Genomic DNA, 23,878 nt, shown 5'->3' on the forward strand with positions numbered 1-23,878 from the left:
ATTAAGCTATCCTCATTTTTTTTTAATTTTTTCCTGTTCAGAATTGTTGATTCCCACTCATCTGTGTTCCAGGCCATTGATCCATTCTTCTTTATTAGCTAATGTGATGTTGATTCTTTATAGTGTATTTTTATTTCAGTTACTGTATTATTCAGGTATGCTTCATTTCTTATGATACTTTCTAACTCTATATTGATGTTCTCCCCAATTTGCTCTATTCCGATGTCAAGTTTTGTGAGCATGTTTAAACCCATTTTTTAAAATTCTTTACTTTTCTCTAAATCATTACATTTTTTATGAACATTTTACTTGTTTCTTTATTTGATAGAGATTCTTTTTTCATTTTGTTTGAATTTATGTTTGTTTTATGAAAACAAAATATCTATCTCCTCAGTCATGTAAAAGTGGCTTGTGTGGCAGTGACCTCTGTAAATCTGTGTGTTCCATATAGAATTAAAAGTACAGATGGAGTTCAGTTGATGACTACATTGTGCAGGGAGCTGGCAAATAAAACTGGACCAACTTGGCGGGAGGCCAGATATGTATAGTAATGTGTTGTTGACTTTACTTGCTCCCTTTGTATGGAGCTTAATTAGAATCAGACAATGTATCCAGGAACATGCCATGGTAAACTTACAGGCAGAAAAGAGCACCTAATAGAGTGTCCAACTGCCATATCAAGATGGGGTTGGGAGGTATACACTGGCTCTCACTAACACCTTAGACTCAAAAGAATTTCTGAAGTTCAGGGAGAGCTTCCCACAGTCCCCAGTGTTCTTTATATGGTCTTTTTTGAACATGTTATTCAGAAAGTGATGTTGTATAGAGCAACCTATTTGTAGGCTGTGATTCCAGGTGGTTTTGGCAGCTAGTTGGTGCTGGGCAGGAACTTATGATGGCTGGGGGACTAGTCTGTTTGCCTATAGCAGTTCCAGGAATGTGTGGTTAAGCCAGTTGATCCTGTCTTCTCTATTTATTCAAACCTAAAATGGGCTCTGGGACAGTGTGATTGGAATGCACTGCAGCAATCTTGCAGGTAGGCCAAAGTACCCAGAATGAAGTCCCACCTCCTTTATCAAAGTCAAGGGGACATAAACAATGGTGCTTACTGGTGCATCTGATCTTCTATTAATCTGCAGATTCTGGATAAGCACTATTGGGTCTCTTTTTCTTCTTTGCTTCAATTACCTGTCCATTATCTCTCACAAATAGATGATTGATACAAAGGTGTATATTTCAGTGTGTAAATGGAAAGATGCTGCTTGTTAAAAGATGCATGTTACACATCCTCCTACACCAGTCATCCTCATCTCTCCGCTGAGACACATTATTTTTAAAGGAAATTTTTAACAATATAGAAAGTAAAAAGAATGATTTAGTGAACTTGAAGCATATATCACCTACTTTAAATAATTACCAACCCTAGTTAGTCTGGTTTTGTTGATATACTCACCATAGAGTTTTTTTTTAACTAAATCCCAGAAATTAAAATATTTTTTAAATAAATGTGTTAGTTTATCTGTAAGATAAATAAGATCCTTAAAGATAGGACATGTCACCCATTCCTAAGCAATATTCCCTCCCCCTATGTCTTTCCTTGTTTATTGATATTAAAGCATTTTTTTAATCTCTGGCACTTATTTCTTAATTGTTATCGCCTTGTCTCTCAAATACCTAAAGGGGAAGGCCCTTAAAAGAAGGAACTGTGCCTGCATTGCTCCTATCATAATAAACACAGAGCATTAAACAGTACCAGAGACATGGTATGTGTTCAAGAAGGCAGAGAAAAGAAGCTGGTGTGTGCCAAAATGTTAGCTCTTCTTGCCAGGGCAAACAACAGTGGAAATGGATGGATAGACATGTACATTGACATTCTAAATTTTTATTTTTTAGTTGCAATGCTATGTTAGCTTTGGGTGTACAACATACTGATTTGATATTTATATAAACTATAAAGTTATGACCCTAGTACACATAATAATTATCTGACACATATACAATTATTGCAATGTATATCCCCATGGCTATTTTTATAACAGGAAATTTGTACTTTTTAATCACTGGTATGTTTTTTACCTTCCCCCTCCTATCTGATAATCATCAATTTGTTTCATATATTTATGAGTTTGTTTACGTTTTTTTTTGTTCATTTATTTTGTTTTTTGTATTCCACGTATGAGTGAAATCATATGGTATTTGTCTTTCTCTGTCTGACTCATTTCACTTAGGTCCATGCACATTGTTGCAAATGTTAAGATTTCATTCTTTTTATGGTTGAGTAATATTAGATTGTATGGATGTAACACATCTACATTCTATATTTATTCATCAAAGGACACTAGGGTGCTTCCATACCTTGGCTATTTTTTCTTTTTTAATGACCTCAACTTGCTGTGAGGATATGCATTTTTTAAAATATATTTTATTGATTTTTTTTTTACAGAGAGCAAGAGAGAGGGAGAGAGAGTTAGAAACATCGATGAGAGAGAAACATCAATCAGCTGCCTCTTGCACACTCCCTACTGGGGATATGCCCCAACCAAGATACGTGCCCTTGTCTGGAATCGAACCTGAGACCTTTCAGTCCGCAGGCCGATGCTCTATCCACAGAGCCAACCAGTTTTGGCCATATCTTGGCTATTTTAAATAATTTATATGTAATATGTTAAGTGTCCATATGACCGGTTTCTCTAATGCACACTGACCACCAGGGGGCAGATGCTCAACACAGGAGCTGCTGTGATGCACCCTGTACTTTTACAGAGAAAAGGCACCACATACCTAGTGCCCACCCAGCAACATTCCCCTTCCCCCAAGTGGGACTCAGGCCTGGCCACCACCCCAGAGCAACAGCCTGCCACTCAGTGTATATCCCAAATAATAAAAGGCTAATATGCAAATTGTCCCCTCGACCAGGAGTTCAACCAGCAGGCAGGCTGGCCAACTACCCATGTCCCCTCCTCATGGCCAGGCTGACCAGATCCCACCCATGCATGATTTCATGCACTGAGCCTCAAATATATAGATATACACTGACTGGCCAGATTATTATGTGTTCAGATATCATAATAATCTGGCCACTCTGTGTATATATAAAGCTCTCACTGGTGCCAATTGCACACATGTGTTTCCATCTGTCATTGTTAATCATGAATTTAGTTGACACTTCTATTATAGAGAAAGGGTGAATATCTATGTTTAAGAATTCTAATTAATTTCCTTTCAATGTGCATGAATTCATGCACAGGCCACTAGTGTTATAATAAAATAGGGGTGTACATAACTTTTTAATGTAGTATTGTGGAATTATTTGGATAAATAACCAGAACTTGTATGCAGAGTCATATGGTAGTTCTATTTTTAATATTTTGAGGAACCTCCATAATTTTTTCAATAGTAGCTGCATGAATTTATGATTCCACCAACAATACATAAGGGTTCTCTTTTCCTTACATCATAACTAACACTTTGTGATTTATTGTTAATCATACTGACAAAAGTGAACATCTCATGATGGTTTTTATTTGCCTCTCTCTGGTAATTAGTAATTTTGAACATATTTTCAAATGTTTGTATATTCTCTTTAGAGAAATGTCTATTCATGTCCTCTGCCATTTTTTCAATTGGATTGTGTATTTTCTGGTGCCTCTGATTTCTTAATCACCATACTGTGGGATCTACCTCCTTAGTGTAGTTTCTTCTTCATATACTTAACTATAGAAATTTTGTTCAGGTCAGTTCTCAGTAAAGGTGGCTCTTTATCCACTGACATTCTTACATGGTTTTCTTTCAGACATAAAAGCCACAACTGTGGAAGATACCACCATAACATGCCCAGGAATAAATGGAAACTATCAAGGCCAGTAAGTGCCCATCTCAGGGTTTACATAGGCAGATGTCACCATCACGAGATATCCAGAATGTGAAATGCCACACCTCTGCTGGGACAATGCCTGTCTATTAGAGAGCTCTGGGCCACCTCAGCAACCACCTTTGTTAGAGGTCCCCAGGGGCTCAGGGATCTGATGAGAAAGGTAGGAATGCAGGAGATGTTTTGTCCAAGGGATGGTACCAGTGTTCCTACCAACTTTATGAAGCGAAGTCATGCATAGGATTTGTTCTATGAATACAAAAGAGTGGAGATATTAACACCAAGCAGCTATCCCTGGTCACTTAGCCCATGGCCACAAGGGCATCTGACCCCATGCAGGGCTCCTCTCTGTATGGTCAGCCTCTTATGCAGAGGCTGATTTTGTAGTATATAGAAATGAGCTCAACTTACCCATGCTGACTACTCCCTGCTGACTAAACTCCTCATGTTCTATGTCACTACTATGAGGAGAACTGTGGTCTACAACTTATAAGCAGGAACTGTATCAATCCAGGCTGGTGATGACTGTCTGCCCTTTCTTGAATTTAGGAAGATCTTCGTTGAAGTTACCCTGGACAATGGCACGACCATCATCAAAAACGATATTTATTTCTTATATGAAGAATGTGTGAGTGTCGATTCAGACTATAGCCTCACTTCAGGGCTATGCACATCCTGTACATTGGAGGGAGAGACACCCTGTAGAGGCAGAAAAGGGGACCAGAGACCCCAGACAGGCCCAGTAGGTAGCTGGTGTTGATAGCCACCTCCATAGCATCTCACAGCCAGCCCAGGTTTTAGCCTTTAATGAGGGAGCTGTTTCCCAATCAAGTTTGAAAAATACCCTGGGAGTGCATTTATTAGAGCCCTGGATACAGTCAGCTGCCCGGCCCTTTAGAAATTCTGCTCTCTATCTGTGAACCAAGTATCATTAAGGGCCAATGAGAGCTCTAAGCAGACTTAAGAAAGAAAGCAGATGCTCTGCCCACAAGGGTAGCCAACTTGCTACTTCCCCAGTCCAGGTCTAATGGGTCTAGGTCTGGGCCCATCTGGATTCCAGATAGGGGGAATGGGAGATGCTGGGAGGCTGTGTTCTATGGACCACAGGTCCTAACCCCTGAACAGCCTAGTTCCCACAACTCTAGGTACAGGCACAAGGGATGTAGACAGTAGGACCAGCTTTTGCCCTGATCAGCTAGGTGTGCCCCCATTGCATTGATGCAGCTGGTGAAGGGCTCCTTCTCAGAGAACACATGCTATCATTTTCAGATGACTAGCGCCCCATTCAGACGCCCCTTTTTCTCCTGCTCCTCAGTGGCCTCTCTGCATTGGGCAGGGAGGTTGTCCCTCTGCTGGTAGGGAAGCCTCAGTGATGTTGAGGATAGGGACTCAGCTCACAGAAGCACCTGGGGCTGGGGTGCTGCTTCCCAGGTGCCCACTTTCAGGGATCCACATCCATGTACCTAAGCCCAGGTGCATGGGATTGGCAACAGAGAGAGTTAGGCTAGAGAGGAGGTGACCCTGGGAGGAGAGACTCCTGTGCCTACTTGCCACTGCCCTGGTGTCCTGCGCCAGCTTGTGGGGTTCCATCAGTGCTGAAAGTGCTGCTCCTGCCCCAGCCCTGGAGTCCTAGCCCCACCATGGCCACTGCAGATGAGGAAACCTGAGGAGAAGGAAGTGGTTGGACAAGACAGTAGGTGAGGGATGCCTGGTGCTGGTTGACTGGATGGAGCCTACCAAGGCTCACCACAAACCTCTCGCATGTGTCCTTTCTGCAGACGACAACTGCACCTACAACTACCACAACAACTACCACTACAACTACCACAACAACTACCATTACAACTACCACAACAACTACTACTACTACTACTACAACTACCACCACTACAACTACCACTACCCAAATGCCTACTACTACTCTGCAGACTACCACTACAACAACACAGTCACCTTCCCCAACACCACCTTCCCCACAACCACCACCACCACCTCCTCCATCACAACCTCCCCCACCATCACCTTCACCACCACCACCTCCCCCACCTGAGACAACACCTGAGACAACAATTGAGACAACACCTGAGACCACACCTGAGACCACACCTGAGACCACAACTGAGACCACACCTGTCACAACGACTGCCCCCCCACTCACTCCACTGTTCATGCACATTGCTGATCCTCTATACTTCCTTACACTCATCCCCGCCATGCTCATGTTCCCCTTGCTCATCTGTTGCATCTGGAGGCTATGCCGCAAGAAGGTGAGTGACTCCTGCCCATGCAGCCCTGTGACCAACCCCAGGGAAACAGCGTGCCTGCCTACCTGATCCCAGGCTCCCATAAGCTCCATAGGGCCACATGAGTGGACAGAGGTACTCTGTCCTCCTCTCCTGGCACAGCCTGGGCTTCTAAGGAGCCTCCTGCCTCGGGCTTGCTTCAGGAAGGTGGCCCATGTGCTGCCCTGGCCCCTGGGCAGAAGTGACCCCAGACAGCTGAGAACAGGGCCGCCTCACAGCAGCCAGGATTCAGAAGGACTCAGGGACACAGAGGAGGACGTCTGTGCTGGCGAGGGAAGAAGTGGTCCCACGAGAGGCCCGGGTGACCCCCAATGGAGAATGATGCTGGCCAGGATTTGCAACCCCTGGGGCAGCTGTGCCTTTGAAAACTAGCCTGGGTCTCCCCACATCTCCAGGGCCTCCTGGCATGACTTCTTCAGTCATTGCTAAGGGCCAGGTTGTGCTGGGCCCCTGCTGGGCACGAGGGGACACACAGGAAGGCAATAACATCCTTGCAGGAGCTCACAGTCGGTATCTGATCTCACAATGCTACTTGGGGTATCGGAGGCAAAGTGTCAGCCTCACAGTGTGTGGCAAGAGCCCTTTGTAACCAGAGCGACAGCAAAGGACAGAGGCTGGCTTCAGGGAGCACCTGAGGCCATGGCACTGGCTAGCTGGGTCTGCAAGGACACAGGCCAGACGTTGGATTGAGAAAGAGAAAAGCAGAGGCACGAAAGAGCAGGTCAAACCAACCAGAAACAAGCAGGTCAAATCATGGTAAAAAAGAGAGATGAAAGAAAGGAAGCCCTGGGGTGATGGTGACTGTCATCTCTAAGGACTGGACAGCCAGAGCAGCTGCAAGAGCAGGAAACGGGGACGGGGTGGAGAGAGGACGGGTTTGGGCCACGTGCTCTGTCTTCATGTGATGGTGGGCAGCTGAGGAACACTGCCCTGTGGGACCTCTCCTGGGACCAGGCTCCTTAGTCTGGTGTTTCCCCATGAAACCCACAGGGAGCTCTCAATTCCCTTTGATACCCAAGCAGCCTGAGGCTCAGAGAGGAGACTCAGGGAAGGAAGGGCACCCAGATCGGCACCCCAAACCCCATGTTGTGTCCTGTTCCCCTGTCAGCATGGCCATCAGCACCCTCCATGGCCCTCCTAGCTGTGCTTATGTCTCTTTAACCTTCTAGACTGTCAAGGAGCCACCCCCGGTGCTCAAACCAGAAAAGGTAAGTCCTGCTTTGGTCCTGATGTCAGCAGGCCCGGTGGGCACAGGGACCTTGACAGAGGCCTCCTGCAGCCATTGCCACTCCCATCTCACCAGCTCCACCTACCTGTACAGAGAGCCAGGAGGAGCAAGAGGTAACAGAGGGTAGGGAGGGGCCCAAGGAGGACATGGAACTCACAAAATGTCACCCACATCACCTTGCCCTGCACCCAACACGTCACTGCAATGGTGGCCTAGGGGAGCCTGTTTCAGCCACTGCTAGGATCCCAGTGACATAAAAGGGGTTTTTCTTGTCGATTCTCAAAGGACTGTTTGCAGGGGTCCTTCCTGAGAATGAGGTGAGCTTTTGGAAAAGGAACCTGGACAGCCCTGCGGGCTCTGGTGCACCCTGGGCTCCATTTCCTCAGTCCCCTCCCTGTGTCCTCCCGGGGCAGGGGCTTGGCTAGCAGTGGCCTATAAGGACTGTAGCGCTGAGGAGGGTGCAGGGAGTGTGCCTTGGCACTGAGCTGTGAGGGAGGCCAGGCCCAGGGGAGCACCTGGGTGAGCAGGTCGAGGCGGCTCAAACCAGTGCCATATAAACTAGGTGGAGCTGGGCATGGTATCCTTGAAACAGGGGACCTTGGCATCAGGGTGAAGGAAGCGGGGGGTTGGGGGCAGGAAACATGCCTCACAGCGCTGGGAAGCCCTTGAGCTGGCTGCGGTTTGACAAGGGTAGCTGGATCTGCCAGAGTCAGGTAATGCAGCCCTGGCACTGGCTAGTGCTCTCACCCTGACAGTCCTGCAGCACAGCACACAGCCCAGGGCCCGGCTTCCCAAGGGCGGTTTGCGGAAAACCAAGGGAACTGGAAAGTGCTCCCTGGGTTTTCTGGAAGAAAGCCATGTGTGCAGTCCCACAGGTCTTTGCTTGGGTTCTCCCTAGAAGGCACTCTGGGATGGGGCGGGCGCTGTCATTGGTGCTGGACTTCTGCCACAAACATTTGTTGAGGGGCAGAAAGCTGACATGTGTGGGGGCCACAAGGGCCCTGTGTCTGCACCCAGGAGCTGCCAGACCAGGAAGAGGACAGTGTTTTCTCTTTCTAGGAGCCATGTCCCATGCAGATATGTCCCACAGTGATTGTCCCTTGTGGGTGCCAAGTTCGCCAGATGAGAAGGATAGAGGTGAGAGGGCTTCTTAGGAAACTGTCCCTCTGGAGGCCATGTGCACACCTATAGCTTCTTCACAGCCACGTCTGCTTTTCAGGGCAAACTGGACATCTTGTGTGACTTTGTTCAAAACTGCAACCAGGCACCATTGATGTGTTCTCAGCCCTGGGACAAGGTAAACAGAGGCATAGGGATGCTCCCTGTGGGGTGGAAACTTTGCTTTTGCCCGTGGCAGTAGCCCAATAGGACTGTCAGTCACCAAGCCTTGCCTGGGCCTCTGCCAAGGAAGATGCTCCACACATGAAGAAATGGCAGCTCAGGAGCCTTCATGCTGATGATTCTGGGCATGGCATTACGCATTTCCCTTGCACGTGGTCTCCAGAATGTCAGGGGACTCGAGCATTACCTCTCATGTTCCAATTTAAAGGAAGGCAACAGCGATTTTTATTGGCCTCCCTGTCCATAGACCCTCCCCTCTGACCACTGACCCTGTGGGTCCACTGGCTCCACCTCATCTACCAAGTGTCTCCATGAGTGGTGACAGGCATGATGACAATCCTTCCAATGTTGTTTGACCAACACTGACTGGTTTTACCAGGCAGTAAAAATGTCACAGCCTGTGACTTGGAGAGAAGCCAAATTGCTACATTGTACTCCATGGACTTTAATCGTAATGATGGCTAATTTTTCTTATGTCACTCCTGTGAGCCAGTTGCTAATCTAAGAACATTACCTGTTTTTCTACTTTACTTTTGCCAGCAAAAGAAGGTATTAATATTTTTGTTCAGTTTACCAAGGGGGACTGATCCACAGAGAGGCTGAGTGACTTGTCCCAAGTCACAAAGGCAGGGAGTGGCAGAGCTGGACTCAAACCCGAGGCTTGACTCCACCCTTCTCCCTACTCTGCCCCTTTTGAGTCAGCACCTCTGATCTTAGGAGGTTACCCCAAACCGCCCAAAGGCTGCCCTACTCAGGCCCGGGCCCAAGGAGAGTGGTGCTCCTGCCTCACCAGATAATCACTGCCTGGGCTTTGCAGTGCTCAGACCCTTTGCTCAGCTGGGCCAGGGAGCCTGGAGGTATGCTCTTGTCCCCAGGCCTGCAGTAAGGGCTGCATGGCCACATCCAGCAAACCCTGAGTCTCAGTGGATGGGCAGATGGGCATTTAGAAACTCTGGGCTATACCATTCTTATCCCTTTCTAAGAGGCCTTGGATTCTGCATCTTCCATGGCCTATCACCCATCAGAGGATGTCCCTAATGCCATTGTCCTATGGGCCTGTGTCCAATCTAAGGACCATGGAGAGGGCTCATCCCTTCAGCACACACTCATTCAGAAAAAATGAGGTGATGGGGACTGTAGGTCCTCCCTCATCCTTACTTCCCAGGCTCTTAGTCCAGAGCCAGCAGACATGTTCCACATCACAACAATCAGAGTCCAGAGTCAGAACACAGGAATTGGGGGATACCTGCAGAAGGCAAGACAGAGGTCCAACACATGAACCAAGTCTTCTAGGAAGAGCATATGCTGGAGTCCAGCATCCAGGGAGAAGGGCATAACAAAGACCCAGTCTTTAGTTCTGATGAGTACTGACTCTGACCTCCTTGAGTTAAGGAAATCAGTCCTCTGGTCTGATTATATACTAGGATCCCAATGCACAAACTTGTGCACCTTGAAAGGAACTGTGAGTCATGAGGCTGCCATGGGCAGAGGGGCAGGTCTTGGTCCATCCTCCATGCCCCCACCTGGCCCTCTTGCTATGACCCCTGGTCCCTTTTCTGTTGGCAGCCCTGTTCCTGCATCCATCACTCCTATGCACTGATGGTACTGGCCTCGCTCACACCTGTTGAGGGTGCAGAGTTATTGGACCAGCAGAGGATGAGAGCAGGGCCAGCAGCAGGTGCGAGTGCCAGGTGGGACTGTGGTGCATGGGAGAATTTTTAATAACCACAAGAGGCTCGCCCCAATGACAGCAACTGGTGCCCTGCCTTGCTCTGGTTCCCCTACTCACCTATCCTACTGCATCTAATACCTGCCATGTTCTGAGCTTTACCACCTACTTCCGATGCTGCCATGTTTCAAGGTCTCCCCCTGGTGGTCAGTATACATCATAGCAACCAGTTGTTTGGTTGTTCCTGTTGTTCCACCATTTGGTCTATTTGCATATTAGCATTTATTATATAGGATACTGGAGGCCCGGTGCATAAATTTATGCACCAGTGGGGTCCCTCAGCCTGGCCTGTGGGATTGGGCTGAAACCAGCTCTGCAATGTCCCCTGAAGGGTCCCAGATTGTGAGAAGCACAGGCCAGGCCTAGGGACCCCACCAGTGCACAATCAGGGCCAGGAAGGGACACAAGAGGTTGGCCAGCTGGGGAGCCACTGTGGGAGGTCTCTAAGGCATATCCGACCCATCTCACTCAGACCCAACTGGCCAGACCCCAGCATCAAGCTAACCTACCAGTCAGATCATCTGCTCCCTGTTGGTCAGTGCACATCATAGTGAACAGTTGAGCAGCCTTAACATATCAATGTATCAGTAACATATTACACTTTGATGGGTTGAATGGCCAACTGGTGACTGGACACTTAGCATATTAGGCTTTTATTATATAGAATATATATATTTGTATATACATTTGATTGATTTCAGAGAGGAAGAGAGAGGGAGACAGATATATAAATATCAATGATGAGAAAGGATCATTGATCAGCTATGTTCTGCACACCCCTACTGGGGAGTGAGCGACAACCCAGCATATGCCCTAACCAGGAATCAAACCATGATCTCCTGGTTTATAGCTCTATGCTCAACAACTGAGCCACACAGGCTGAGGCTTCTTGTCTCAATTCCAATAGTGTCCAAGTGACCTTCTCACTCTTCTTTTCCTTGCAGGGGAGGTGTGTCAACTTCAAACTAATGAAGCCTTACCTTAGGCAGTTGCCCTGCAGCCCAAATATGTACCTTGGGCCAAGCCAGGAGTGCATCCCTCTCAACAACTGTTGCACATGGGGCCAACATCCCCCATCTATATGCTCACAGCCTACTTCCAGGATGCTACCACTGATTGCTCCCCCTGCCCAGGCACTCTGCAGAACTACCTTGTCACTCCCACACCAATAGCCACTCTCTAGAGCACCAGAATATCAAAATTAATGAGAAAACTTTACTGAATTGGACATATATATTGAGTTTTGGTTTAAAGTCAAAAAGGAGTTGGATTTTGTTGCTGATTAGTGTAAGAGATTATTACCTGGTGATCATTGCTCTCTGTGTAGGGAGATTTACCTATATTGCTCTTGTAAGGACAAAGCATGCTGCTGCCCTGTGAATGGAAGATTCTCTCTCCCACATCCTGATCTCCTTCTGTCACCAAGAACTGAGACACCTGTGTTTCTAGCCAAATTCTTCTCTTTCTTTGAAAAAAAAATTCCAAAGCATCTCTAAAATATAAATACAACCCTGTGTCTATATTCATTGGCTTTTCCTAAGCCTCTTGGGCAAGTTAATCTACCTGTGCTTTATTTTCCTAATTGAAAAGATAGAGATAATGGTGTCTCCTTTACAGTTGGCCATAAGGCTATGGTAAGTGTTGCAATGTGCTCAGCAAAAGGCCAGGCCCTTAGCAAAAACACAGGTGCCAGAAGCTAATGTCTTCCCTCCCTGCTCCAGGGGAGAAGGAGGATATGAACTCAGAGACATCAAGAAACATTTGGAGAGCTCAGAGCTGTCAGAGTGTGGACCATGCCTGAGTCTTTCCACTCAGAATACTAATATGGTCCAATAACTGTCCCTAAAAATAGACATTTATGAACTTATGAACTTCTGACAAATAATTCAGAATAATTTTCCTAAAGAAGTTTATTAGTGTCTTCATTATAAAGAACTACAAGGACACACACACACACACACACACACTCAAACTTAGCAAAATGAGAAAGTCTAAAAAGAAATATCGATAAGAACTAACTGAAACCGGTTTGGCTCAGTGGTAAAGCGTTGGTCTGCGGACTGAAAGGTCTCGATTCCGGTCAAGGGCGTGTACATTGGTTTTCGGCACATCCCCAGTAAGGGGTGTGCAAGAGGCAGCTGGTCGATGTTTCTCTCTCATCGACATTCCTAGCTCTCTATATTTCTCCCTTCCTCTCTGTAAAAAATCAATAAAGTATATTTTTTTTAAAATAAGAACTATCAAAAAAGAAAATATAAAATTAGACCTGAAGAATGCAATGCCTGTACTAAAGAATACAATGAGTGTACTGAAAAATACAGTGGAGAACAGAAACAGCAAACTTCGAGTAAATAAATGAAAGAATCAGTGATGGGTCTTTTGAAATTATCCAGTCAATGAAGCAAAAAATAAAAAATAAAAGGAGTGAAATGTGAGCATGTGCTTGGTACATAATAAACAGAAACAAATCTATTAATTTCAGAAATCTCAGAATGAGAAAAAAAAAAAAAAAAAAAAAGAAAGTCTTTTAAACAATAAGGTTTGAAAAGTTATCAAATATGGAGAAAGAAATGGGCATGGACCCAAGGACCTCAAACAGATTGAACCTGAAAGGGCTATAGTGAGACACATTATAAAGTGTCATTAGTCTGCAAAAAAAAAAAAAAAAAAAAAAAAAAAAAAAAAAAAAAAAAATTGAAAGCAGTAAAAGAAAATCAAGCCATCATATACATAGAAGTTCCAAAAAATGTAGGTTGGATTTCTCAACAGAACTTTCCAAGCCAGAAGAAAAAGAGATTAAATTTTCAGATGTGTTGAGAGAGAAAAAAAAAATGTCATTCAGGAATATTATTCCCAACAAAGCTGCTCTTCAGAAATAAAGAAGTGATAAAAACATGCCAAATAAACAAAAGTCCAGAGATTTCATCACAGCAAACCTGCCTCACAAGAATTGCTAAAGCAGGTTCACAAAACAAAAATAAAAGATGCCCTTGCTGGTTTGGCTCATTGGATAGAGCAAGCATGTCAAACTCGCATGCAGGCTGACAAAGAATATTTTTGCAGCCCAGCCAATGTAATGGTATGTAAGAAACGTTTTAATAAAAATTGTGTAACTTAATTTTTACAATATCCTGTTATACATAATTATTAATAATGAACTACAATGTTCGCTAATAATTGATTACTATGATTGTGTTGCATTCATTTCCCTTACGCATCTTATGTGCAGGCGCACCATTTCTCACTAATACCAGCAGCGAATACTTTAGCAGCCAATTGCCACATCATTAGTCTTGTACTGACTTGTTGGGTGTGCGCAATAGGAACTATTTTTCTTTCAGAGAACAAGAAAAATAGGTTTATTTGCATTACACTTATTAATTTGTGCTATTATTCGGTGTCTGGTAAGTTAATGCTCAAGAAAAAATATTACTTTTTATTAAAATGTTCTATTATATTATGTTAATAATTACTCATTTATTTCAGCCCTTAGTATTCAGCATGTCTGTATTGAAATAAACCTATGTTTCTATGAAAATTGAAGCTTTTGTGTGTGTTTTTTTTGCGACCCACATAAACTCAAACCTTGTTTATTTGGCCCATGTTAGCCTTTGAGTTTGACATGCTTGGAATAGAGCATCAGCCTGTGGACTGAAGGGTTCTGGGTTCTATGCCCAGGTTGCAGGCTCAGTCCCCAGTATAGGGCATGCAGAAGGTAGTCAATCAATGATTCTTCTTCATCATTGAGTTTCTATCTCTCCCTCTCCCTTCCTTTCTAAAATCAATAAAAATATTTTTAAAGGTGATAATTAGCATCATGAAATCATTCATGTATTTGTTAAATTCACTGATAATATAAATACAGTATTAATGTCAAATTCTCCAACATTGCAATGATAGTACATTATTCTACAGTTATAGCTATACTTAAATAAAACCAAATAGATTCCAAGATAAAAATGGTTAAGACACAATGAAATTCATTATGTAATGATAAAGAGGTCACTCACTCAAGAAAATAAAACAATTATATGTACTTAAGCATTCCAAAACAGAGCTCCTAAATGTATAAAGCAGCTGCTAATAGAACAAAAGAAGTAAATAACAATAAAGTAATATTTGGGAACTTTAACAACCTACTCACAACAATAGAAAGATCAGACAGAGAATAGATTAGAATATAGCAGATTTGAACAACACTATACATCAAATCAGACCTATCAGACATATCCATTGTATTACATTCCATCCAAAAGCATCAGAATGCAAATTTTCTCCAAGTACCTATGGAATAGTTTTAGGATAAATATTATGGTAGACCACAAAATAAGCCTAATCAAATTCAAGAAGATTGAAATCATACCAAGTATATTATAAGGAAAGACATAACACCTAATACCACACAAATACAAAGAGTCTTAAAAGTTTACTATGAACAGCTACAAAACAACAAATTGGACAACTTGGAAGAAATGGAAAACTTATAGAAAACACAACCTACCCATACTTAATCATGAAGAAATAGAAAATATGAACAGATCAATGATAAGTAAAGAGATTCAATAAGTCATCAAAAACCTCCCCCCCCCAAAAAAAAAAAAAAAAAAGAAAAGCACAGAACAAGATGGTTTCACTGGGGAATATTATTAAATGTTTAAAAAGCATTAATACCAATTCTTCTCAAACTTTTCCAAATAATTGAAGAGGAGGGAATACTCTACAGCCCAATATTCCTGGTGAAAATAATGCAAAAATTCCCTACAAAATACTATCAAGTCATTCAGCAGCGCATAAAAAAGATTTTATGATTGATTAAGTGGAATTATCCCTGGAATGCACAGAAATAAATAAATCTGCCCTAGCAGGTTTGGCTCAATAGATAGAGTGTCAGCCTGTGTACTGTGTTCATGAATTGGTAGAATCAACATCATTAAAATGTCCATCTACCCAAAGCGATCTATAGATTCAATTGCACTCCCCATTAAAAACACCAATGGCATATTTCACAGACCTACAACAAATTCTCCAAAAATTCATCTGGAATAAAAAATTAAAAAAGACCCCATTTAGTTGCAGCAATCTTGAGAAAGAACAAAGTAGGTGGGATCTCAATACCAGTTATCAAGCTGTATTACAAAGCCACTGTTCTCAAAACGGCCTGAAACTGGCACAAGAATAGATGGATAGACCAATGGAATAGAGTAGAGAACTCAGAAATCAACCCAAACCACTATGCTCAATTAATATTTGACAAAGGAGGCAAGAACATACAATGGAGTCAAGACAGTCTCTTCAATAAATGGTGTTGGAAAAATTGGACAGGCATATTTAAAAAAATGAAACTAGACCACCAACTTATAGCATAAACAAAAACAAACACAAAATGGATACAGGACTTAAACATAAGATAGGAAACCATAAAAATACTAGAGGAATCCACAGGCAGCAAAATCTCAGTCATATGCCGAAGCAATATCTTCACAGATACAGCTCTTAGGACAATGGAAACTAAGAAGAAAATAAACACATGGGACTACATCAAAATAAAAAGCTTTTGCACAGCAAAAGAAACCATCAACAAAACAAGAGAGACCACTGCATGGGAGAACATATTTGCCAATGTTACCACCGATAAGGGTTTAATCTACAATATTTACAGGCAACTTATACAACTTAATAAAAGGAAGATAAATAATCCAATCAAAAAATGGTCAATGGACCTAAATAGATACTTTTTAAAAGTGGACGTACAGAAAGCCAAGAGACATATGAAAACATGCTCAAAGTCATTAATCATCCTAGAGATGCAAATCAAAACAGCAATGCAGTATCATCTCACACCTGTCAGAATGGCTGTCATCAACAAATCAGCAAATGACAAGTGCTGGTGAGAGTGTGGAGAAAAAGAAACCCTGGGGCACTGCTGGTGGGAATGCAGACTGGTGCAGTCACTGTGGAGAACAGTGTGGAGTTTCCTCAAAAAACTGAAAATGGAACTCCCATTTGACCCAGTGATCCCACTTCTAAGAATATATCCCAAGAAACTAGAAACACCAACCAGAAAGGATATATGTTCATAGCAGCACAATTTGCCATAGCTAAGATTTGGAAACAGCCTAAGTGCCCACCAGTAGGTGAGTTGATTAGAAAACTATGGTACATCTACACAATGGAATACTACACTGCTGTAAAAAAGAAGGAATCCTTACCATTTGCAATAGCATGGATGGACCTGGAAAGCATTATGCTAATTGAAATAAGCCAGTCATAAATATCACATGATCTCACTCATTTGTGGGATATAATAAACAACATAAACTGATGAACAAAAATAGATCCAGAGACATAGAAGCATCGAAGAGACCGTCAAATCTCAGAGGGAAGGTAGGGGAGGGTAAGGGAGAGAGATCAACCAAAGGACTTGTATGCATGCATATAAGCCTAACCAATGAACCAGAGGGGTGAGGACATGAGTGGGGGTGGGGGGAGGCAATGGGGGGATAAGGACACATAAGTAATACCTTAATCAATAAAGAAAAAGAAATCAATAAATCTGATGTATCCCCATTACATATATTTTCCATCTGTAAAAAACATGTTTGAATTTTTGAGTTAGAAGGTGTGCAGATTATATGGAGTGACTTGTGGCATTGACAAGCTGCCACTTCTTCACAAACTTATCCCAACACCGCATTTCACTTTAGGATGTTTTTATCAAAATCAACTTCCTCTTAAGGCATAATTGCAACTCAGCTAGCCACCCCTCCCTCTCTCTCCCTCTCTTCCTCCCCCTCCCCAGCCCTCTCTCTTTTGCTCCTTCTCACCCTCCCTCTCCTTCTCCCTCTCTCTCTCCTTTATTCTGTGAGTGACCCAGTGGCCTTTTACAGATTCCTTTCCACTTAATCTCTCCAGAGTGGATGTTCTTCTTAGCAACTAATAAGTCTCTCTGTTACTAGAACCACTGCCCTATGGCACCAGAAGAAGACAACCTATTCATGTATCTCCTCAACAAAGCTGTCAGTGTCTGGAGGGCATGACCTCGGGTTTACACATTTGTGAACATCAGGTGCCTGGCATATAGCAAGCATTTCATTAGTCTATTTTAATGAACAACAAATAAGAAACAGACTTGGGACAGAAGACCAATCAGGCTGGTGAGCCAGGGCCCATACCTCTGACTCTGAAAAGATACTCTGGGCTTCTTGGACTCCCTTGAGGAGGTAAGCCTACTCGGCCAACCCTAACGAAAACAGCTCTAGTGCGCGCAGTTTCTCTCAACCCTTTGGCACCTACTTGGCAGCAGGCCCTATTTCAGATGCAATGCAAGTCCAGCAGAATCAGTCCTTATTTGAGTCCCATTGGAAGAGCTTGCCACCCCTGACCAGCAATCCAGTGGGGCATGTGGGCAATGGCCAGTACCAGGCATGTGCCCAGTGTTAATTTCATGCTGCCAGGGGGACAGGGCTAGAGTGTTGGTTGTGGCCTCTTTAACGCTTATTCTTGAGCAAGGGAAGGGACACCTTGCTGAAGGTTGAATATTTAGACAAAATCAGGATTAACTTGGCAAGGTGTAAAAGGGGGATATATTTGTGGTTAACACTTCACATGGTCTATTGTCACGACCAAGCATTCAACCTGCAACTAGGTTGGAGCTGGCCAGGTAAATTTTCATAAGAAAGGCAGTCACAAAGAATGACTCAGTGCTTCCTAAGAAGACAGGATAGGGAAAACCTTCCAAGAAGAAGAAGGAATGCACATAGCGGTAAGGAGTCTGGTCTCTTCCAGACTATAGGAATGGTATGTTCTGGCCAGCAGAGGTAGGAGAGTCAAAGGATAAACATGTTTCCCAGAGCCAACTCAGGGAGCACTTGAGTTGTCAGGCCGAGAAACTCAAACTATTTCCAGGGTCAAGGGATCCTCTGGAATGAATCTTAGTGAGACTTCTGAAAACATTTCAGATGAGTGCATCTGCATAAGTCTGCAATGACTGACAGAAATTCCCTCTGACCTCCCAACCTAGTACCTAGTGGTTCTGGGGCTAACTCCCTAGGAAGAGGCTAGCCATGGCCATCTTCTGTCCTTGTCCTCAGAAGTCTTCCTACATAGTTGTGATATAGCCCAGGCCACTGCACTGCTGTCCCTATAGTGAGGAATAGATGCCAATGTCCACAGCTCCCATAAATAACTAAAAATGCTCTGCAAGTCCTTGGCTTGAGTGCTAGGTTCTGGGGATGGCCCCATGTAGGTGTCCAAGTTTCCTTCTGGTATTGGCTGAAATGAGTACTGGCTGATGCCCCAGTAGCCTATGACTGCTTTTGTTCCCCTGCCAGCCCCTTCCTCTCTCTGAGTTCTGCTAAGATTCTAGGGCTACCAGTTTGGAGAGTAGGGCTTGCACCATCTCCATGGTGTGTGGTCTGGACCTGGAATCCCACCCACGTCTCCCAGGCCCCAACCCCTGGGGCACCTGACATTAGGCCTTGACTACACATATTCACCTCATTCTCTTTGAGCCAGTCAGCCTCTTCCCAGGGCCACAGCTTTGCAGCCAGGTCTCCTCCTACTCTCTGAATGATCAGGTTGGCCATGGGTGAACCATGACCTTCCCATTACTCCTGAGTCCACTGTCTGCAGGTCCTCAAAGATAAGTTCCCTATCCCCTACCTCCATTCCATCCTGTCATAAATTGAGCCTGCCCAGTCAATTTGGCTCAGTGGTTAAGCATTGACCTATGAACCAGGAGATCATGGTTTGATTCCTTTTGGGGGCACATGCCTGTGCTGTGGGCTCAATCCCCAGGTGGGTCATGCAGGAGGCAGCTGACCTATGATTCTATCTCATCATTGATGTTTCTATGTTTCTCACCCTCCTCCTTCCTCTTTGAAATCAATAAAAATATTTTTTTTAAATTGATCCTAATTGAAACAGGAATCATTCATCTAAACTCTGCCCCTGGCCTAATAGGACATGAAACATCCTCCTCCTATCCTAGGTGGGTGACCCACCACAGACATCAGATTCTGTCATGTTCCCCACATCTCTGTATGCCAAGCTTTCTAAAAGCCAATGCCCACGACCCTTCGTTTCAGGTTTTCCTATCCTTCCTGGGCTGTCTTTGTCCCCCTGGTAGCCCATTCCCAGGTCTGTGTTCTGAGGGAACAAACCTTTCCACATCTTGAGTGAACTCACTGTCCTCTTCCTTGCCTCCCATGAGACCATACATGACTTATTAAACTTCCCTGGCCTTCTGAGAGCCAAACCACCCTCCAGCAGGCAGTCAGAATCTAATACCGCCCTCCCACTGCAGGCAGTGCCAACAAGCCCAGGAACCTGCTCTCACAGTGCCCTCTGGTGGCCATTGCTGACTAACAGAAAGGCAAAATGTCATCTGTGACTTAACACCCACTGCTCTGACCATCGTGTGATCTAGTATCCCAGCTTTCTGGAGAACCTTGTGTCCTCACTGCTAAGCAGTATGTTTCTCCAATTAGGTTTCAAAATTTGTTACCTTTACTGACCCCCTACAGCATTTCCTTGGGTCATACAGCATTTCCTTGACTTTGTTTCCTGAGAAGTGATGCCCAAGACCACCTGACTGGTCACTACCAATATACACCTTGGACTTCGAGGCCAGTGCTGTTCCCACTGACTCCTGTTTGTTTTCTTTAATCAGTTACTTTTTAAATATTAAATAAAACATGCATCCGGTAAGGAAAAACTCAGATCACAGATATAAACTTACCAGCTTCTAGAATAAAGTAGAATATCTTCACCAATTTAGGAAAGAAAATAATTCTTAAAGTAGACACAGAAATCATTATCTACAATAGAAAAAAAATTGAGAAATTGGAACTTATCAAATTTTTAAACTTCACCTGTAAGTAAATCACGGACTAGAGAAAGTATTCACAAAACATCCCAAATAAGGGAGTGGAAGCCAGAATATTTAATAATGCCTACAGGTCTTGGTCAAAGAGTGTAAAGTTCCAATTATAACAAGTTCTAGGTATGTAATGTATGGCATAGTGATTATAGCTAATAAAACTATATTTTATACTTGAAAATTGCTAAGAGAATACATCTTAAATGTTCTTACCACAAAAAAAGAAATGATAATTAGGTAGAGAAGCAAGTGTTAACTAACCCTATGGCAGTGATCATTTTGCAATATATAAATGTATCAAATCAACACAAACTTATACAATGACATATGTCAATTATATCTCAATAAAGTTGGAGAAAAAGTCCTCAGTTGAATAATAAAAAGCCCAATTTTAAAAGGGGCAAAAAACATGAGAAAACACAAAGGAATACCTACAGATGGCCAAGAATTAAAAAGCAGGATGATAGTTTAAAGAAACTTTGGGACAACATGAAACATAACAACATCTGGCCGAAACTGGTTTGGCTCAGTAGATAGAGCATCGGTCTGCGGACTGAGGGGTCCCAGGTTCGATTCCGGTCAAGGGCATGTACATTGGTTGCAGGTACATCCCTGTGGGGTGTGCGGGAGGCAGCTGGTGGATGTTTCTCTCTCATTGATGTTTCTAGCTCTCTATCTCCTCTCCCTTCCTCTCTGTAAAAAATCAAGAAAATATATTTTAAAAAACAAAACATCTGCATCACAAGTGTACCAGAAGGGGGAGCAAGTGAGCAAGTAATAGAGAACTTGTTTAAAGAAATAATGACAGAAAACTTCCTTACTCTGGTGAAGGAAAAAGTCACACACGTTCAAGAAGCATAAAGAGTTCCTTTAAAGATAACCCAAAGAGACCCATTTCAAGGCATCTATAATGATAAAAGCATACTATGCAAATTGACTGAATGACCAAACAGCAGAACAGACCAGACAACTTCCCAGACAAACATTCTATGACACGCACTGGCACCAGGACATCCAAGGCAGGTGCAATGTGAATGGTCGGGGGAGGAGGGGTGCCCCACAATCGCCCCACAGAGGGCATAGGCCACCCTCTGCGGGGCAATTGATGGGGGACTCTGCAATCAATTGCCTTAAAGAGGGAGGCCCAGGCCATCACCAGCAGGGCAATTAATCAGGGAAAGCGGGGGGGCTCCACAATCACCCCAAAGAGGAGGCCCAGACCACCCTCTGCACACTGATTGATTGTGGAGCCCTGGCCAAGTGGATGAGGCCTCCTTCTGCAGAGCAATCACTCTCAGGGCCCCGCAATCCAGTGCCCCACAGAAGAAGGCCCCAGACAGCCAAGTGATCGCACTCATGCCTGTAGTCCACAGAAAGAGATGACCAGTGGCAGGGGATGGGAGGCAACAGGGCACAGATGGCAAGCAGTGGCAGTAGTGGGGTGGGACTAGCTGCCAGTAGCTAGGAGAAGGAAAGCCCTGATAGGCCTTGATTGCCAGGCAGGCAGGCCTAGGGTCATAGATCGTGAGAAGGCACAGGGTGGACTGAGGAACATCACCTCTACCCCTCGTCCCCTGTGCATGAATTTCGTTCACTGGGCCTCTAGTATTATAATAAAAACTAGAGGCCCAGTGCACAAAATTTGTGCATGGAGGAATCCCTCAGTCTGGCCTACCGGTTTAGGCCTAAACTGGCGTTTGGACATCCCTCTCACAATCTGGGACTGCTGGCTCCTAACTGCTTGCCTGCCTGTCTGATCCCCTAACCACTTGCCTGCCTGTTTCATTGCACCTAACCACTCGCTTCCCTTCCTGATTTCCCATAACCACTAGCCTGCCTGCCTGATCACCCTTAACCACTCACCTGCCTACCCGATTTCTAACCATTCGCCTGATTGCCTCATCACCCTTAACCACCCCGGCCTGTCTGCCTGCCTGGTTGCCCCTAACGACTTGCCTGCCTGCCTGATCATCCCTAACAGCTCACTGGAGGACAGGGCCAGCCAGGGTGAAGGACCCTGGTCATTCTGGTCTCTGGTCATTCTGGTCATTCCACATTTCAGTCACTGGGTTTTATTATATAGAACTAGAGGCCCAGCACATAATTAAATCAGGCACGTGTAGGGTCCCCTAGGCCTAGCCTTTTATATATGTCCGCCACCTCGCAACATCTCACACTCTGCAGATGCTGCCAGCACCCCATGAAGCTCGGTCGATGTTGCTAGTGCCCCGGGGAGGTAGGGGGATGGCCCGAGAAGGACTCCAGCACCTCCTGGTGACTGACTGGTCATTCTGCCATAACATCACGGCAGCAGCCTTTTGTGATATCGATGACAAACATTCAAAACAAAGAAAGAACCTTAAAGGCAGCAATAGACAAAGTTCCCTACAAGCACCCAACAGACTCTCCACTCATTTCAGACACCTCAGGCTAGAAGAAAGTGGTATGAAGTATTCAGAGTAATGAAAAGCAAGGATCTGACCCCAAGACTGCTCTATCAAGCAAGGTTGTCATTTAAAATTGAAGAAGAAATAGTTTCCTGGTTTGGGGGGGGGGGGGGGGGGAGAGGAATGGCTAAAGGAGTACATTTCCACCAAACCAGCATTGCAGGACATGTTAAAAGGGGTAATTTAAGAAGAGGAAATTGAGAAAGAAGAACAGAAGTATAAAGGAAAAATGGCATTAAATAAGTACCTATCATTAAAAATGGCATTAAATAAGTACCTATTAATAGTACCTATTAACTGCAAACTGATTAAATGTTCCAATCAAAAGGCGTACATAGTTGAATGGGTAAGAATATTATATATATATATATATATATATATATATATATATATATATATATATATAGTGTCTACAAAAGACCCAACCTGAGAACAAAAGATTCACACAGACTAAAAGTTAAGGGATGGGAAATAATATTCCATGTAAATGGAAATGAGAGGGGAAAAATAACAAAAAAAAACTGGGGTAGCAATACTCATATTGGAAAAAATAGACTTCACAGCAAAGGCAAAAAGAACCCTACATAATACTAAAGGGATTTATCTAAGAAGAGGCTATACAGTGGTAAACGTGGTTAGGGTGTGATCAGGCTGGCAGGCAGAAGCAGTTAGGGGCAATCAGAAAAGCAGGAAAGCAAGCATTAGGTAACCTGCAGTCATGGATTGGAGAGGGTGCAGGCTGAGCTGAGGGACACACACCCCCATGCACAAATTTCATGCACTGGGCCTCTAATATATACTAATAAAAGGATACTATGCTAATTCGACTGGTCAACCAGACATCTTCCCTTTGTTCTTCTGGACAAAGCCACTGTGGCAGGAGCCGAAGCAGAGGCAGTTAGGGGTGAACAGGCCAGCAGGGGAGCAGGTAAGGGTGATCAGGCTGGCAGGGAAGAGCAGTTAGGGGTGATCAGGCTGGCAGGGAAGAGTAGTCAGGGGCAATCAGGCTGGTAGAGAAGCAATTAGAGGTGGTCAGGTCGGCAAGCAGGTAAGTGGTTAGGAGCCAGAGGTCACAGATT

The 23,878-nt window shown here is 44.1% G+C and overlaps 1 protein-coding gene across 1 annotated transcript; it reads left to right on the forward strand.

Moving 5' to 3' along the window:
• Nucleotides 1-4,180: 4,180 nt before the first annotated feature.
• Nucleotides 4,181-11,741, forward strand: LOC118732125 (anthrax toxin receptor-like). Its single transcript, XM_036461204.2, has 8 exons — nucleotides 4,181-4,221; nucleotides 4,421-4,499; nucleotides 5,650-5,933; nucleotides 6,006-6,138; nucleotides 7,344-7,382; nucleotides 8,462-8,539; nucleotides 8,622-8,699; nucleotides 11,417-11,741. Exons 1-8 carry the CDS (start codon nucleotides 4,181-4,183, stop codon nucleotides 11,642-11,644), a joined length of 960 nt encoding a protein of 319 aa, XP_036317097.1. The 3' UTR covers nucleotides 11,645-11,741.
• The last annotated feature ends 12,137 nt before the right edge of the window (nucleotides 11,742-23,878 follow it).

The sequence above is a fragment of the Pipistrellus kuhlii genome, unplaced genomic scaffold, assembly GCF_014108245.1.
Source record: "Pipistrellus kuhlii isolate mPipKuh1 unplaced genomic scaffold, mPipKuh1.p scaffold_m20_p_35, whole genome shotgun sequence".
NCBI classification, from domain to species: Eukaryota; Metazoa; Chordata; class Mammalia; order Chiroptera; family Vespertilionidae; genus Pipistrellus; species Pipistrellus kuhlii.